This window comes from Nyctereutes procyonoides, unplaced genomic scaffold (assembly GCF_905146905.1).
Source record: "Nyctereutes procyonoides isolate TBG_1078 unplaced genomic scaffold, NYPRO_anot_genome, whole genome shotgun sequence".
NCBI lineage: Eukaryota > Metazoa > Chordata > Mammalia > Carnivora > Canidae > Nyctereutes > Nyctereutes procyonoides.
In genome coordinates, this window is record NW_026575141.1 from 19,023,426 (window position 1) to 19,043,215 (window position 19,790).

At 39.8% G+C, this 19,790-nt stretch overlaps 1 protein-coding gene across 3 annotated transcripts in view; it reads right to left on the bottom strand.

The window, feature by feature from the left end:
• Positions 1-19,790, bottom strand: part of SLC25A13 (solute carrier family 25 member 13) — a 185,258-nt gene that overhangs the window by 70,010 nt on the left and 95,458 nt on the right. For all 3 annotated transcript variants that reach the window (XM_055307442.1, XM_055307441.1, XM_055307443.1), the window contains 4 exons: positions 6,451-6,597; positions 4,575-4,713; positions 3,747-3,840; positions 3,443-3,527 (listed from right to left, as the gene is read on the bottom strand). In XM_055307442.1, the coding sequence (XP_055163417.1) occupies positions 3,443-3,527; positions 3,747-3,840; positions 4,575-4,713; positions 6,451-6,597 (465 nt within the window). The remainder of the gene's footprint in view (positions 1-3,442; positions 3,528-3,746; positions 3,841-4,574; positions 4,714-6,450; positions 6,598-19,790) is intronic.

The window sequence follows — 19,790 nt, forward strand, 5'->3', positions numbered from 1 at the left end:
AATAGAGAACCAGTTAAAAATGTTGCAGCCCTGGGGCACCTGGCTGGCTCAGTCACTAAAGTATGTGACTTCTGATCTCAGGGTCGTGAGTTAGAGCCCCATAGTGGGGGCAGATTATTTAAATAAATAAACTTCTCTTTAAAAAACTACAGCCTTAAAATGAAATGTCATTGTAAAATAATTTTTTGATGTTAAGAAAAATGTTCATATGGGATTCTAAAGGGAAAACAGGTTAAAAGGAATATGGCAGGTAGACAGGTATTCATGATATGATTGTCTTTACCTTTATAAATGTTTGAAATATTTCATGATAATCTTTTAAGAACAATATTAAAAGATCATGTGCAATGCAATGTTGTTTTTAATTAAAATTATTTGTGGGTATGTGTATGATTATAAAAACATACTAATATTTTGGCTATCCCAACACCCAGATATAACTCAAAATATTATAGTGGCTACAACTAGGTGGTTGTATTATGAGTAATCATTACTTTCTCCTCTTTTTTTTAAAAAAAGATTTTATTTATTTATTCATGAGACAGAAAGAGAGAGAAAGAGGCAGAGACCCAGGCAGAGGGAGAAGCAGGCTCCATGCATGAGCCTGATGTGGGACTAAATTCCTTGACGCCAGGATCACTCCGTGGGCTAAAGGCAGGCGCTAAACTGCTGAGCCACCCAGGGATCTCCGTTTTCCCCTCTTTTCTATCCACTTTTTTCTTCAGGCCCAGCCAGTTGTTATTTTACTGTTCTTTTGACCTATTATCCTTACCATGTTTTTGATGTCAGAACATTTCAGTGTATTGCATTTTTCTGACTACATAAATAAAACAGTAATTTTATGTCATGCAAAGTTGTCAAATGACAGTGATAGTGCTTAATAAATACCTATTGAATGAATATACACATCCAATAAAATTTATTTTTTCAAAAGCCACAATAATTAAAATAGGTGAACAATGAAAATAATTACCAACCCCAGCTATCAACCCACTGAATTTTAGCTTTTGTCAATGTAACATAATTCTAACAAAATGAGATAATTTGGAATCTCCTTTAAAGTCACTTCACTGAAATAGCTTTACATAGAAATATGCATCTTTAAGAATGTAAAACATTTTTCTGCAAATTTTATGAGGTATTTCCAACTGATCTCTGCATAGGTTGAAATCATGAGTAACCTCATTTTGAAAAATGCATCCATTAGAAAGGCACTTCTTTTTTATATGGATACAAATATATAGTACTTAGAAAGGTTCTGACACCAAAATAATGAGTGAAAATACTTTGAAAACAATAGGGACCTGGGGGGGGGGGGAAGCAGGTGGCAGACCTACTGCTATCACTAACTCTTAATTGAAAAGATAAAAATAAATACAATCCCTGATTTTCTTTTTTTTTTTTTTAACTTTTATTTATTTATGATAGTCACACAGAGAGAGAGAGAGAGAGGGGCAGAGACATAGGCAGAGGGAGAATCAGGCTCCATGCACCGGGAGCCCGACGTGGGACCCGATCCCGGATCTCCAGGATCGCGCCCTGGGCCAAAGGCAGGCGCCAAACCGCTGCGCCACCCAGGGATCCCTAATCCCTGATTTTCAATGAAATTTTCTGAAGCTCAAAATGCAGCATGCTCATGAGACAAGAAAGATTCCCATTCTCACACTCCTCTGTTGAGGATACATGTTAGCACAGAGCCTACCAGCCTACCAGGTGGATGACCTCCATTGCTGGAGTCTGTCAATGTTGTCAGGCCTACTGGTGTTCACATAGGAAAGAATATTCCAGGCAAGGCAACTGTGAATTGGTCTAAACTTCTAAGCCACAGCCAATCATTTCCTGCTGTAAATATCATCTAACCCTTGCATGGCCAGTATCAATGAGCACTCATCATAAACTCTCCAAAGTTGCAGAGGGCAGGAAGGAAATATTGTGAGATACCACTGCCAGCTGGAGAACAGAAGGAATCTTTTCAGAAAAACCCCCCAAAAAAAACAAAAACCCCTCTGCTTTTTCTTAATCCCCAAATTTCTACAACAGCTAGTCCTCTAGAAATGAAGAGATAATCGTCTAATAAGCAGTATTTAAAAATCAAAGGGAGGAGAGCAATGTTGCTTCTACCTCTGCACGTGATTATAGAGTCCTCTTTCCGGCACACGGCGACATCGTCTCCCTCTTTTAACAACAGCCAGTTAGTTTTCCAGAGGTGCCTAGTTAGGATTTACTGAGCATACACCCACCACTTTGAGTTATACGCTGCACACACAAAACTTGCCGCTGCATTCAGCGGGGGCGGGGTGGGGGTGGGGGAGCTGAAAGGAGGGGTGCTGGCTCGAGGCCTGCCAGTCCTAAAAATGTAGCCCGCATCAACCCATTGTGGTCAAACTGGCGTCTCTGTACAGACCCAGAGTTCCAAGCCAAAAACTGTTAAGTCTCACAGGATTCAGAGGTGGCTTTGCCTTAAAGGAGGTATTTTTCTCAAACGACGCTCGTCTGTGCCTGGATTTACTTTACAAACATCGTGCAAGCACAACACATGCTATGAAAGCTTTTATTCTCTAATCCTGATCTACGGCAAGTTGAGCAAGAGTTAAATGAGGAGGTCCCATGTCTTAAGTTTCTGACTCTCATGACTTCAAGAGATTGGTTTCTGTTAACCATAAAATAAAATTTAGCATTCCTCAAATTGTTTCCACATAACTTATGAATCCTTTCACAGAGAAAAGAAGTCTAAAAGCCTTCAAACTATTACTCCAGACTAAACAAAATTATCTCATTTTGATATTCAGAATAACGGAAGGCATGGCAGTTACACAATGAGCTGATGAAGTACCTCTCTTTGGAGCAAAGACGGCTTTCACTCAGCAATGCGCTGCCTCGCCAGGACAGTGACACCAAAACAGGACGCTTGTCCCACAACTCTCAACACGAGACATACAGAAGAAGAAAAGATCTTCTGCCTTTTTTTTTTTTTTTGCAGGGGGAGACAGGCTTCCAGTGCAGTTAGGAAATCACCCCATTCTTTTTTTTTTTTTTAATTTTTATTTATTTTATGATAGTCACACAGAGAGAGAGAGAGAGAGAGAGGCAGAGACACAGGCAGAGGGAGAAGCAGGCTCCATGCACCGGGAGCCCGACGTGGGGTTCAATCCGGAGTCTCCAGATCGCGCCCTGGGCCAAAGGCAGGCGCCAAACCGCTGCGCCACCCAGGGATCCCAAATCACCCCATTCTTGAAAGTAATAAGCAACTATCTATCAGTCAGAACATCTCTAAGTAATTTCTCTTCGCTGCCTTTTGAAATGGTCTGGATTTGTAGTGCAAAATGTTATGACGGCAGGTCAGATACCAGGGCCAAAAGGCAACCGCAAGTAGAAAGGGTCTGGGGGTACCCTACGGAAGAAACATTAGAAAGCAAGTTTGTTCCCTGTTCCGTTTGCCCACCTGCCTCTGGGCCTCAGCCAAGTTGAAGGGCAAAGTTCCCTCTTCCAGTGGAGCAATTCGTTCGATGTCTGCTAAGGTCATACGTCTGGAGGAGAAAAAAAAGCACCACAAGCAACAACAAAATATAAGTTTATTAATATGTGCATTATGGAATTTGAAAACGTTCCCTTTTTTGTTCCTGTATTTCAGAGTCCTCTTTAATTTGGCTTCTTTTTCTCCTAGTGTGCTGCCCTCCTCCTACCCCCACCCCCTAACCTCTTTTATTAAGCTAATTAGGAAAAAAAAAAAAAAAAGGCCAACTTACCCCCGTGGCTCATATAAATCTGCTAACTGAAACAAGATGTCAACTTCCATGGGTGTAACCTGACCAAATTTCTGAGCTGCCAGAACAAACTCCTCTGTATGGAAAAAGAGTTAAAAGGGAAAGATTCAAGAAGGAATAGCCACTAAACGCAGCATTAACTCAAGGCGCTGTAATGAGAGAACATCACAAAACTTTATTATCAGTCATAGAATTCAAGTAAACCCAAATGTAAGAATTTTTGCAACTCTTTTGTCTGGAAGGAGTGTGCAGAATAGTTTCTTTAACATTGACTTTAAAAGACTGGCGTCTCATCTGAAGGCTTGGAATAAATGACACAGGACATTATTCAAATTGCAGGTTCGAGAAAACCAGGAAGCAGATACGAAACTTCACATGCATTGGTCCTGGGAGGTTATATTAATGAAGCTGTGGAATTCTTAAGAGGATTGTTTTTTTTTTTTTTTTTAAACCCATTAAAATAATGATATCTTGTTCTGAGGTTGTCAGGAATTCCTCATGTACTTCTGAAGGCCCCTTTACAGGCTGCCGATTTAGCTCAGGTCTTAGCATGATTTGAAAACAGTTAAGAAATTTTACCTGGTTCCCTAATTCAAAGGCTGTCTTCAGTTTATTTAAAACTTGCTGAAGACTGTTTTATTTGCTTTTGTTTGTCTGATCAAAGGATGGAGAACACACATGTACCACATGCTTAATATGTGTCAATGGGATAGAGAAATCTATACTGTAAACTCTTAGGTTGCCTTCTTCACTCTAATAATAATACACCACAATACTAGCAGGCAAAAATTCAGATTTATTTTCACTCACCCTTAGTCACCTCTACATCTTTCCTGTTGCCAGCCAGAGTGCTGTAGATCTTTCTAATGAGTTCCATGTTGTTAAGGAGTGAATTAAATCCATTAAAATAGGAGAAACTAACTTGATGGGACGTAGTACCTCCAGCAGCCTCAAATAAGTTGAAAATAAGAGAGGGGAGAAGAACAATAAACAAAGGATTTATAGAATGAAGAAGATTCAGAAGTACATATATCAAATGCTCATTTTGGAAGTAATCAAGAATGCATGTATAAAAAGAAATGGCCATAAGTATTTTTCTTTCACATCAAAAAAAAAAAAAAGCTATAAATGAATTTTAAAAGTAACTGCAACTAATCATGACCAGAGCTTATATTCTACACACACAAGTCCTAGAAGACTAAATAAATGCATGTGTAGGATTATAACAACAGGACCAGTAGTAATTTAGAGAGTTCAAATTTCAATTGGAAATGTTTTATAAGTTTGTTTATTTCATCTAATGAGCAATTCTGAGGGGCTTAGACATGCACAGCTATACCATATACGTGCACACGTGTGTGTGCTTATACATGTAAAAAACTATATTATACCAACACAAACAGTATGAAAAGTGGTCAATCTAACATTAATATCATGATTTGTCATGTTACTTAGAACTAGCAATAAATAATCATTTAAGTACAGACTTTACCTTGGTTGAATTTCTAGCAAACAAGCATATTATGGTAAAATTATGAGATGTCATGTGCTTTGATGGGAGTTAAGACTGGTCAGAATTCTGATAATCAGAATTTGTAAGAAGCCATATTTCTTCACAGGGGGCAAGGGAACAGATAGCACGTCCATTATGAATGGAACTTCAACTTGGGGTTTCAAATTCTATCCTTTCCTAACAAGGTAAAATATTTGTATTTGGAAAGCACTTCTTTATAAGGTAACAACCATATAAATCTCCATTTAGCAATCATTTAAAATAGCTGACACGGAGTTTAAAATGGAGTAAGGAAGGGCAGCAGAAGGCAAGAAAAGGAGCTAGATGAACACAGTGCAGAGTGAAAAGGCCTGTCAGAATTGCATGCCTCCAAAAAAAAAAAGAAAGTGAAAAACTGAGTTCCTGCCAATGGTAAGCTTTTTGGGGCACGAAGAGCATGGTGAAAACACTGCAAAAGTCTTCTCCGAGGACTAGCAAATCCACTATATAAGGGTATGATCGTTAGAATTACCTGGGAAGCTTCAGAAATGAGATTCTAGGACCTCACCATCTGTAGGTGATAAGTCCATAGGCCTGGAAGAAACCCTAGTTATCTGTATTTTTAGTAAGTATCCCTGGTGATTCTTACGCTTTGTGACCAAGGCTTGGGAACCTCCAGCAAAGAATGTCCTGGGACACCTTCTAGGCCTAGGAGGTAAGAAGAGTGGCTGAGCCCCCACTGGGACAGAAGTCATGAGAAAGGACAACTGGGTTCCGCCCATCACGTGTGTCATTATTCTCTCAACACACAAATGTTGAATGAATGAGGGAATCTAAGGTCTAGAGTCTCTCTTCTGCTGACCAAAGAAATATATGTGCACTCACTATTTTTTAAAAAGAATTTTGCCTCATAGATGAAAGTGAAGATCAGCATCTGACATACCTCAAAATATATAGCAAAATTAATATGAAATCATAAATTTGTTTTTCTTTTTAAAAACAGTTAATACATACAAGCTAGCAGAACCTTACTCTGTCTATAATGGTAATATATGGGATCACATTAAGACAATGCTAGTGTTTTCAACTGAAAAAAACTCTACATAATTTTTAACAATTGTTCTTCTAATCCCTTGTTTACTGAACCTTTGCCAGGTAAAATAAACTGCTTCTTTACAGCAAGTTACAACTTACAGCTACTAGACATTCTTCTACAAAAGGCGTCAAGACGTGGGGGCGGATGGTGACCATGATGTCTCGGAAGTCAATGGCTGTAACTTTTCCTGTCCTGGCATTGTCCCTCTGCACAAAGGCTTGCTTTGCATGCTCCAACTGTATTTCCTACAAATAATCAAAAGTGAAATAATTTATGTTTCTCAATTACTACAAAAGACTGCTCAATATCAAATCAGCGTGAAGAAATACAGATCCCATCTTGATTTAACAAGCATTACCAGCTTGTTAAATAACACCCTCAAGCTATTCTCTTCTTCCAAAGACAGAACTCTTTGCTTAGACCAGTGAACATATCTTGGAAAATGCATTCTACCTTAAATCTTCTACCTGGAGAAACCAATCACTTCCATGTTCTGCTAGAGTATAAGGAAACAAAGAAAATAAAAACTAGAAAAAAGTTTGGTAGGCCCAAAGTTATGGCCAAACCCAAGTTAGGTAATGGAGATAATCCAATGAAAAGCATCTATAGGGACATTGAGCTCTCTCCAAAGACAGAAAAATTCTTATTGGTAACCGGGTACACAAACATGTGATATAACAAACTGAAAAGGGTGGTTCTCCTCTGGAATATGCTATTCCTTTAACATACAGCCTTGATACTACTGGTATTTTGGGCAGGTTAAGCTTTTGTTATGGGGAGCTGTCCTGTGCACCCCTCCCCTCTCTCTTTGCACTAGATGATGGTAACCCCTTCACTCCCAAGAACATGACAATCAAAACTATGTCTGGGGAGGGCCACAGGTCCCGGATGAGGACCACTGCTCCAGAATGAGGAATTGGATGGTATGTGGGTCAGAAGTGGCAAAACTGCAGCAGTATGCTGTTCTAATTCACATGATCTAAAGACAGGAAGCCCAATTTAGATTTCTGTTGCTATTCACAGGGAGTAAGTGCATATACAAAATAAACAGCCTCCCATCAAAACCCATCATGTGCCATGTAGTAGAAGTATCCCTCCTAGAGAGGGCATTTTATTCTCTTCCTCGTGCCCCTGCCCATTTCCCAAATGGGCCCTCAGAGTGAGATCTAATCTCTATGGAATTAAAAAGCACTGCAAGGACTCCAAATTATTTCAACAAAAAGAAGTTTAATTAGCTGATACAGAGAATAACCATTTTTTTAAACTCTGGCAAGACAGTAGTATAGTATGCCCCTCAACTAGTTTTTTAGAGTAGTGTAAAAACAAATCATCCCTATGAAGCAATACAAACTAAAGCACACCAGAAATGACACAAGTCTGATCATGCTCGACAGTACTCCAACTCCCTTCTCTTCCCCTAGAAAGTTGGGAGGTAAAGGAAGCTTGATAAAATAGTAATAATTCAAGTTGCATGATGGGGACACAGTGGGTCATAGCATAATATACTTTCCTACTTTTGTAGAGTTTGAAAATGTCTACATTAAAAAAAAATTTTAAGACAATATTATAGTAAGAGGACACCTGGGTGGCTCAGCAGTTGAGTGTCTGCCTTTGCCTCAAGGTGTGATCCCGGGTTCAGGGATTGAATCCCTCATCTGGCTTCCTGCATGGAGCCTGCTTCTCCCTCTGCCTGTGTCTCTGCCTCTGTCTCTCTGTGTCTCTCATGAATGAATAAAATCTTAAAAAAAAAAAAAAGGCAATATTATAGTAAGAATCAGAGTTCTTATCCTTTTCAAAAGCTTCTTCTCAGTTGCAGCATCTACTGGTTTTGATCCAGCCTGTCCCTGCCCAAAGCCTGTTCTGGGACCTTTATCTCCCTGGGGCTTCTCCCACTTAAATGGAAGGCTTCTGTCTGCTGGACCAGAAATCATAACTGCTCAAATATATCTATGTGGGTATCTTGTAAAGGCCATGCTATTACACATCACCAAACCCAAGGACCTTATAAGGACCTACTTTTACGCATGCCCAGTCCTTCCAGATCCTCCACAAGTCCTAACCTTGTCCACACTCCTCTCTCCGCCTGGTGTAGACTTCAGCCTCTTTCTCTCGTTCCTGAAATCCTACCACTTCCTCCAGTCTTAGCTCAAATGCCACCACTTAAGTAAATAGAAGTAGGTCTCTTACCTGAAAATAACTGATCTGATCATGTGGCTCCCTGCTTGCCCCTCAATTGTAAGACTTGTCTTATTCTATCTTATTTCAAGCAGTTGTTCATATTCCTGTCTTTTCCCTACCTTGCCAGGGAAAAGAGACTATGTCCTGCTTATCCCTCTACTGGCATAGGCGGGATGCCTCAGATATACTAGGCACTCAATAAACAATAGTCATAGTCTTCAGTCACAAGTATTCTATAAAACCAATTGAATGAACAAATCATACTCTACTGCACAAAAAGGGGTTCTCTGTATAAGTGCCTCCAATTTAAGAGAAAGAAACCAACTGTTAAACACCCTGTAGTGAAAAATGACCACAGTATGTATTCAATTGAAAGTAAATGAACACAGTCTCCTTCGAATTGCCAGACCCACTGCTAAAGCTATTGTAAGGCAAGATTACTCTCAACAACAGTAGAAGGTGTGTTCAGTTAGGTACCATTTCCTCTACTATATAACTCAACTAGAGTCTTAGGGATCCTCAGACCAGAATACCAAAAATGGCATCACTCACCCTGGCTACCCCACTCCCTCAGAATTCCTGGCCACCTCATCTCCTCAGAACACTAAGACCAACTTGTTCAGAATTTCAAACTGGGAATAGACATCAAAGTGGGGGTGGATGCTCACATGGCAGAACAAGAGATACAACTGTAATAGGGATGGTATCACTACCCATTTCTGTGCCTACACTTCAGGATTAAACATTTACTAGCAGGGATCCCTTGATCACAGAACATGAAGCACTTTTTACTCTAACGACGAACAACTTTAGAATACATTTCCAACAGCTCTGAAAGATTGGGGATACCATAAATTCCATGAAAAATAAGAAGCTAACTGTACATCATTCTCTAGGTAGGATAGAGTGAAAATATTAAGTGATTCCTCAAACTAAATGCAGTTTACTGAAGATGTGGGTTGCCTTGAGAAAAACATCTGTTTATGTCACGACTGTTTCTTCTTCTGGGTGAAGAAATAAGCTATTACTTCCACCAATTCAACAACCGTGTTAACAACGTTTAGTGAACATATACTATGCACCAGGTACTGTTCTAAAACATTTTACAGTTTAAACTCACTTCCTGCTCACAGCAACCCTATGAGCTTGGCACTGTTATTAACTTCATTATGGCAGTTGAGGAAACCTAGGTCTTTTAAGAAGCAAAGAAGCTAGAATGCAAACCCAGGCAGTCCAGTCCACTGACAATGCCCCTAACACTTCAGCACAGCGCCTGGGGAGCCTGGATTACATGACTGTCAGGAATCTGACACCAAAATATATTTGACTCTTAGGAATCTTAATAACTATGAAAAGACAAAAATTCAAGTTTGCTTTTAAACTATTCTTAATGCTCTAGATTTTTTGTTGTCTGTTTTCATAAGACAATGAAATTTCTGAGATTTTTTTCCTTAATGAAAATGTCTTGGACATGCTCCAAGGGCTAGGATTGTTCTTCCACCAAGAGCAGAGACCATGGAGAAAAACAACCAAATCTAAAGGCCTTCTTCTCCTGGCCTTGCTCACTTAGAAACCCAAGAGAGGGGATCCCTGGGTGGCGCAGTGATTTGGCGCCTGCCTTTGGCCCAGGGCGCCATCCTGGAGACCCAGGATCGAGTCCCACATCGGGCTCCCGGTGCATGGAGCCTGCTTCTCCCTCTGCCTATGTTTCTGCCTCTCTCTCTCTCTCTCTGTGTGACTGTCATAAATAAATAAAAAAATTAAAAAAGAAAAAAAAGAAAAGAAACCCAAGAGACTAAGAGACAAATAAGGAGGCCAGAGGGAGCCTACACATAGATACTCTATAAATACTTAAGTTGAGAATGAATGACTTGAAATAAATATTCAGGCTTGCTATTGATGGCAAAGTGACTTAAAATCAAATCTCTTCACTGGCACTTCTAAAGCTATATAAGGAAAACCTAATGCATACTCACAGAGCCTAGACCCCGATGATTTCTAGACCTGAACCCAGGAACAGAGAGCATTTGATATGCACGACGTAGGCCATATGTAAAATAATGATCATTTACAAAATGAGCAGAGGAGGACAGGACAATGGAAGAAGCAAGAGTTATATTCAAATATTTAAAGGACTATCCGGTTAAAAAAAAAGTTAGACCAGTTCTCTATATTTCTTTTAAAAAAAAAATCAATGAAAAAAATACAGAGATCAGGTTTTAGCACAAAACACAGAAGTCTTTAACTTATACAGCTATTCAGCAATGAAACAGGCTACACTGCAAAGTAGCAGGTTCCCAGTCACTGGCAATATCTGTGCTGAGGAACATATGTCAACCTTATTTTATTTATTTTAATACATGGAGTTATGGAAGCAATATGTATTATGACAAAAATCTGAAGTTTGGAACAGTAATGAACAGAGCTCAAATATCAGTCATGACACTCCTAGGAGGATTAGGGGAATATGCATCTTAGAGCCCCTACAGCATCTACCATAGAGGGTTGTAAAAACTAGACATCATGCATGACAGGCACTTACTAAGTGGGGGAGCTTTGATTTTTGTTGAGGTGAATGGTTTGAAATCCTCTAAAGACCCTTTCAGTGTAAGTTCTTTGAGTCTTTAAAAAATCACCTAGTAAGGAAGAGGGGTTCTGCTGAGTCATTCTGAACCAGCCACAGGAAAGGAGAGATAAAGACCAGATCCCATAGCAAACAGTTAACGGCTGAACCCTACAGCACTTACTATATACAGGCCAGGGGCTATGCCAAGAACTTAAAAATTGGTACTTCATCTAAGCCTCACAATAATTCTGTGAAGTAATACTATCTTCATCTTCTAGAGAGGTATCTGAAGTTCTGGGAGGTTAATTAAGTAGTCCAAAGTCACACACCCAGGAAGTGGCAGAGCTAGGATCTATCAGAGGTACTGATTCCAAAACTGGTATTTTTTAACCACTAGCTGATGCTGCCTTGGGTAAAATCATAAGTAAAATGATTATTGTAACAGATATCTGGATAAGAGATTTTAGGAAGTTTTGGTGATGACTTGTATATGAAAATGGAGCAAGATATATCTCAAAGAATTCTCCCCTTCGATGATGAGGGAGATAGAAGAATCCACCATGAAGAACACCTAAGGGGAAAGGGGAAAGAGATGAGATAGCTGACCACGATGAGAAACTTGAAAGTGAGATGGGCTTAAATCATAAACAGAAGTTGAACTATCAACAAAAGAAAGCCAGAGGTACAGGCAGAAATGTAAATGTGGGAAATGGAGCAGGACCTGGGGCGGGGCGGGGGGGGGGGACCAAAGGCTAACATTTACTAAGTATTATTAAGTGTTCCGCTGCAGGCCATATTGTGTGTTTTCCTGTTTCATCTATTTGAATCCTCCCAATAGCCTTATAGGATGGGCCCTAACATCACCTCCCTTTTGTAGATGGGAAAATGAGGCAAAGAGTGGCGCAGGGTCACATGATGCTAAGAATGAAACTGGAAATGCACCTGGATGGTCCAACTCTGGAGTCACAATCTTAACATACATGGACTCTCTGTTCCTTTCAGGAGGGAGGCCTAACAAAAACCAGAAGGAGAAAGTAACAGTTGTAGAATTAGATGAGATTGTCCCATAGAACACAAAAAGAGCAACCAGGTGACAAAAAATGGAACGGGTATCTGAAAAGGTGTTACTACAGAAATAATACTGAGAACCTGGGACCTAGTGGGAAACCCAGAGAGCTGGGAAGATGGCACAGCCCTGCAAAGGGAGCTCAGCTCTCATCAGTGCTAGGTGATGGGATGCTGGCTAAGTGCTGCTGATGGGGACAGTGAAGTCTAAGGGGAAAGGGCAGCCCTCACCGGAGGCCAGAAGGTCACTGAGCAAGGAGCAGTACGGCTATCTTGCAGGCAGTTCTGCTCAAGCACATGAAAGGAGGCCCAATTTCTCTTTCTTATTTGCCAGTGAACGGTTTTCTGTTCCTGCTATTCTGGTGCATGATGATTAATGGAATAGGCTTTTACTGCAGCCGTTTCCAACTACTTCAACACACCCATTCAGATTGCTGGAGGGAAAGAAAAAAATCAAACTCTCCCAAATTGCTAGCTGTACAGAAATAAACATATAGAGGGGGGTTACACCACTTCAGGTCTAACATTCATGCTTCTAATAGTTCCAGGCCTGTCATTTCCTTAATAATCTCCAATTTTCAAGTGGGTATATTTTGAATGCAAAAATTCTCTCCACTTCTATTCAGACATGCAAGTTTGTGCTTCAGCCCGAGGACAATTTATCAGAACAAAAACAAAACAAAACAAAACAAAATAGACCAATAGACCTTCAAAACAAGCAGCAGATCCAGATGATTTATATTATAAAGCCAAGAACACCAAAAAGGACCCCTGGCTAGTTTGTATGTTTTGTGTTTTTTACAGTTTTGAAATTTAAAAAAATACCTAAACCTTTAATAAAAGCAGGGAGGTATCAGTAAGAATATGACTCAAAAGAATTCTTTTTTGGGAATCCTGGTAGAAGAATTCTGGGGAAAATGCAGGTGATGATTTACCAAAACAAGGAACAAAGATTAAAAGATTTGCTTTAAAAATATGGTATCACATTTATCTCTACTTCAAATAAATTCTGTATTACATCAAATATCAGAACTTGTATCCTATTTAACATATAAGTATCCACATTTCATTTTCATAATCCTGTGCTAATTTGGAGGGAAAAAAAATCTAGTTAAACTAAAGATCCACATATTATGAAAGAGTTAAAAACAGAACTCAGCAAAGGAATTGGTAGAGAGCTAAGTAGTTCCCATTCTTAACATTTGTCTATGCTCCCCATATTCCACCCATGCAGAACTTTCAGAATTCAGGGTAAAATTTCATACCCAATTCACTGGGTGGGGCCTTTAATTAAAAGAGTCTTTAGAAGCAGCATTGCATGTGGCCCTGCATGCACAGTAACACCTTGGCAGAAACCAAGCACAAAGATTTCCATCTTGATTTCCTTGCCCTTCTGATTTAATGTTAAACTTCACAGTGGGTAGCAGCTGGGGAGATGCTGTACGGAGTGCTCATTTTTACCAGGATGTTACTGTAAAAGCCTGCACACCAGGCTGCTCAACAAAACAGCAAGCTGACGAACACCATGGACACAACAGCACGATAAATTCTGATTTCCTCTGCCCAGAGAGTAGAAAGTACAATGTGAATGAAATGTGTCCTGCATCTAATTCTCCGAATGACGGGCATCTGACCACATTTCTGGTCACCTATCACTAAACTAGCAATGGTTTCCAGCTGAGCACGAAGTATACTCTAATCTCTTAGAAGAGCTGAAGGCAAACAACATTAGCTACTTTTCATTTCATTTTGGAATATCAAGTTGGTACTATATTTATGAAACACTACCAAAGCTGTACTGCAGACTCCATCTGGTCCAACTTAAAGATCAACATAAAAAGCACTCACATGTTAAAAATGCAAATATAATCATGGTTTCTGGCTACTACAGATCCACGGTCTAGATATTTTAACTAATACAGATGGCAAGGTGAGGGACAAAGAGGAGGTACAAATGGCTTGAGTTATTCCATTCTAAACAAGGACCTTGTTAGTCATCCACTAACGTGTTTAAACAATCATGGCTTCAGTGAGTTCTACTACAAGTGATTGTTTTTTGTTCACATTTGAAGTGTTCTATCAATTCCAAAGCTTAAGAATTTGATGTTGTCATGGCTAAAGGTTATGTTTCCCTTTGTTCGGTGGTGGTGGGCGAGGGAGGAACAATTTCTGTTTTGTGTTGAAAGTTTTGTCTTCTACCAGGATGGCAAGACAAATAGAGCAGCAAACCACAAGTGATGGTGATTAAGACTAGAGCACAGCTGACTAGGAACAGTGAATCTCTGGCCCATAGAGTGACATGTAACGACCACCAGCACCCATGAACAGGAGCTTTCAGAGATCTACTCTCTAGGGCTCAGAACCTGAATAATCAAAATGCCTACTTTACACTGAAAAGACTAGACCAGATATTATGCCATGTTGACCCACAAGCCAAAATAATGGTCAGTTTCACTTCACAAAAAGAACCAAAATTACTTGGTTGCATTATTAGCATGAACATGCTTTGGCTACCAATAGGACTGTCATGATCCTTGCCAATGTGTATCCAGCTAGAGTACCGAAACCTAGCTCTGATTCCCAGGTGCTACTCCCAGCTCTGTCAACTATGACTCATCTCCTTCTGACAAAAGGGGAACCTAAATAAAGTTATGGTAAAAGAACGACACCTTCATGTTCGGGTCTCCATTCTTAAACTCAATTTGGGGAGAAGACATTTTGAGAGGATTTTTAGCCCCATTCCCTCCCAAGTCAGCAATCCTGTTTCTTGGGTAACTAAAACAACCCAAACTCTTCCTGAATTCAGAGCATTGCTGATTTCTTGATGATTCCTCTTCCCAAAGCAAGAGGAGGAAGGCCTTTGGAAACAAGAAATTTCCTGGCTCCATAAAATGAGGAAGAGAATTCCTTGGGAATGCCCAAGTCTGTGGGCCCATAGGTGGGGCTCCTATAGTATCATCCTAACTCCAAGGAACTGAGAAAAGGTGGAAAAAATCCAGCAACAACACATGTGCAAAGAGTGATTATATGCAAAGCACTGCTCTGCAGGCCCCTGGAAAGACCCACCTCCTCCATGCTCCCCATTTCAGTAACCTATCAACATCCTCCCACTTGCCTGAACCTAAAACTCACCTAAAAAAAAACATGTAAACTCTGAGTTTTACCTTATCCCTCACTGTCTCCATTCTGTTAAATCACCAAGCCTGGTCAAGGCCTATCCCTTCACCTCTTGAATCCAGTTGCTTTGACTCATCACCATTATAATCCAACCCAGGCCAGTGTTGTTTCTCTCTTAGATTAGAAAGTGATAAATCGGTATTCCCTATCCTCAGTGAGATCCCACTCCACAGGATTTTCCATACAATAGCCACAGTGATCTTTCTGGAACACAAGTCTGATCATGTCTGCCTGTCAAAGCTTCTCATCAACACTGGGATGAAAACCTGAAGACCCGATTCTGTGCTTTTAAATAGTCAAGAGTTTTGTAGTCTAAGCAAGTGTTTCTCAATGTGTGGCCCCCTTGGACAATGTGGAACATCACAATTCAGGAATGCTTGTTTGAAAGGCAGTTTCATAGGCCCTATCCAGACCTACTGCACCAGATCTTGAGAGGCAGAGACTCAGGACACTGCCTTTTAAAATAATCACTGCAGTGGGACACCTGGGTGGCTCAGCAGTTAAGCATCTGCCTTCGGCTCAGGGTGTGATCCTGGAGTACTGGGATCAAGTCCCACATCGGGCTCCCTGCATGGAACCTGCTTCTCCCCCTGCCTGTGTCTCTGCCTCTCCCCCTCTCTCTCTGTCTCTCATGAATAAATTTAAAAAATCATCACTGCAGAAAAATTTTACACAAAATTTGTAAAACATTGCTAGAGATTTAGGAAAATTAGTCAACTTCAGTTTCACCTATATCACCTTGAACAAGTCCAGAAAACTACACCAAGCCTCTGTGTGCTCATCTTTCATACAGAAATAGCAATTGCTTAACATCTAAGATGATCATAAGGACAAATATGAATAGAAGCACTTTCTAAGCCAGAAATGCTAAGTGAGAGGTAATTGATAACAACAGGTTTCTAGTTAACACATATATTGCATTTGTTAGCCATCCTAGACTATCCTATTCTGAGTGTGGCGCAACTATAATCTCCTATGTGTATATTATTTTAAAATTATAATAATTACGTGTGAAATATATACCTATGGTTATAAATCATCATCAAAAAGTAACTGGAAATGACAGTAACACACAACCATACTAAAGGCCTTTTTTGTTATACTTGGCAATAAATGGGTTGGGGTCAGGAATTCTCAAGCCCAGCAAAGCATGACTGTACACCCCCATTCAGAAGCACAGCCCCTTCTAGGAACAGACACTAACTCTCCATAGCCTTGGCCCTGGAGATAATGTAATAAAATGGCAACAGCAGAGTATTTTTGAATCCCTCACATGTCTATGATCTTACAGAAGAACCTAAGCTCTAGATAGTTTCTGTGTACTCTTTTTGGGTCCTCCTCCACACAATAATAAATTAGAAATGGATCTGAATAGACATGTCTCCCAAGAGGATATACAAATGACCAATAAGCACATGAAAAGATGCTTGTTATCATTAGTCAATGGGGGAACACAAATCAAAATTATAAATGAGATACTGCTAAGAGATGTGAAAGTGAGAGGCCTTAGTTTCTCGTCTGTAAAATGGGATAGTTAAGTAGGTCTACTTATGCTGATTATCTGGTCCTTTAAGTCTGTACTTCGGATGGCTGCCCTAACCACACTCTAAATGTTGGTTTCAGCTTTACAGCTGCTACAAAAGTCTATGCTGCAAACTCCTGAGGGTTTTTGCTACAAGAGAGCAGCCTTGGAGTGTATACACACCTGTTTGCAGCTGTTCCTTCTAAGTCTTCAGATGGATAAACACAGAAACAACCCCTAGATTTGTACATTCTAAGTTTCTAAAAAGTCATCTCTGTACCTCTTGGCCCTTTGCACAAGGCCTCTGGACAAACCCTGCATGTTCAGCAAACATTTGCTCAATTGGGTGGTTTGTCTCAAGCAAGTAATAATCACAGCACAAGAAATACTTCCACACAGGGTGGAGAGTTTAAATTAATACCATTTATGAACAGGAGTTACATCAGATACAGAATATTTCTCCAAATTGTTTTCTAAAAAGTTCAGTATACTGAAAATCCATTTTTCAACTAGCAACCTTCAGTATACTGAAAATCCATTTTTCAACTAGCAACCTTAAAATTAGAATAGAGGTGTGTAGAAATACAATATTTTAAAATATACATATACACCCCCATATAAAACTGTACTCAAATTCACACATACACACCACTCATGCAGTTAAGAGAGGATGACAGACCTGGAGATAAACAGCAGTAAATAGAGCAGCAGAATCAATGAGGGGGTGACAGGGCTGCAGTCCCACTCACTTCTGAAATCCTTCCTCTATCAACTAGGAACAGGACTCTAGGAAGGAGGCTTTGTATCGCTGCTTCTTGCTTCAACGATCATTTACAGGTAAAGTTTAAGTAAGGCAATTTTAGCTCAAAGAACATCAAATTGATTCACCACTTTATGAGTTTAAAACCAAAGCACAGAAAACAACATACCAGCATAGCATTCAAGGAGTGCCCACCACCAGCACTGCCTCAGAGAGTGGGCAGCTTGTCCAGACAGTACGCAGATGAACATGTGAGTAAGTCCTCACATTTACGTGGTGGCTTATAACAAATTCACACTCACTTAGATACAGTAAAACACTCATTAAGTGAAGAAAAAAGAAATCTGACCTTGTAGAGAATGGCTCTGCTCACCAGTCACAATCACATGTACATACGTAAGTATTGGTAACTCACGAATCTAAGACTTGAGTTGGCTGTGGTTCCCTGAAAACACAAACACTTCTCAGCTGTCCCTATGGCTGCTCCTCTTCCTCATAAGGTGACAGGTAGTAGCATGCACCCAGGCAGGACTTTCACATCTCAAGCAGCTAAGCATCTGCTTTCACAACCTTGGCACCAACCAGGGGGTTGCTGCCTAATTCTGAGCCCTGCCCTAGAGCAGAAAGGTGGGTGCATGCTCAACAAATCAAGAGCCCAGAAGATAGTAGGAAATTAAGTTTTCTTATTTATCTTTAAGAAGTTCCTGCCTACAGAAAAGAGCCCCAAGGAAGCAAACAAAGCATTTGGGTAAGGGTTTGAAGCTAAACCTGCATTCACAAAAGAGTTCAAAGCAAGCAAACAAAACATTTGAAGGGGTGGGGAGTAACCAATAGTAGACATCAAAACTGGCATTTCACTGACATTCATATGAAGTCTATCATGATACATCCATTAATTCCTTTGAATCTGGACCTGGAGGGGAACACAAAGGCAAAGCCCTGAGATAATTATCCACCATAACCATTTTAATCTAATATATGTTCAGCACTTGCATTCTGGCTACAAAGTCAAAATCATCCCATGCAGGACACTGGGATGTTTTTCCATTTACCATTATAAAAAGGAATCAAATGTAAGTGAATGCCCTACAAGTTGCAGCTGGAAACAATCAGTAATCCCTGAGTCATCTAATCTTTGACTCTGGCTTCTCCATATCTTGAAGAAGGCCTAGAAGCCGCTGTGAGTGGCTTACAGCCGACTCAATTCAGCATAATTGATACCTGCTTAAAAGGGAAACGTGATCATCCTTACTATTGCTAACATCCCATTAAGGCTAAAAGTTAATTAGGCTGTGTTCCATAAAGTCAATTTGAGGCATTTGTCTCAATAGCATTATTGTAATTATTCCTCATCAAAATGAATACCACCTCCTACTGTGCACCAATGTCTTGTGTAAACAACAGCAAAAATCCAACAACTCACATTCCATTCTCCACCTGAGTTATTTAAGTAGGCTTGTGTTTACATAGAATGGAAAAAGGGGATTCATAGACATTAATATTTTTTAAAAATTACAACTATGTTTAAAACATCTTGCTTTAAGTTCCCAAAGGCGGAGAAAATAAAGCAAACTAAATAAATAGCATGACAAATTTTATATAACATAACAAAACCACTAAAAGTCAAAAAGAGAAGTACCTATTAAAGCCAACCTACTAAATATGCTGGTGCCTAAGAATGGATACCACAAAATGTTGATTGAATGAGCACACGACGCGGCCTGTGTGTGTGTGTGTGTGTGTATTCTTGTGCCCTCCACATCCACCCGACTCCACCTTCCAACCATTTCTCAGAAGGCTCTAGCAAAGTCTTGGGCAAATGAAACAGAAAACATCCTGGGGCATCAGAATACCCTCTAAAGACATTTCTAGTGACAAAGAAAAGAAGGCAAATTTTCCCTCAAGACCCAGAATTTAAACATAGCAAAATAATGGCCTTAAATGAGTCTTTTTAAATTACATTTAATGAAACAAAATTTGTTAGAGAAACAGAACAAATGCATCAAAGTCCAAAAGAAAGAGTAGTTGTTTATCATTTAGCCTATGTAGCATGCAGATATTTACCTCTAGTAACTGTTAATATTGGAATTAAAACATTTAAAAAACTATGCTTCAGGAGGAAAACTAAAATGTTATAATATTTTGTTACTACTCGTCCACTGGCAACGTC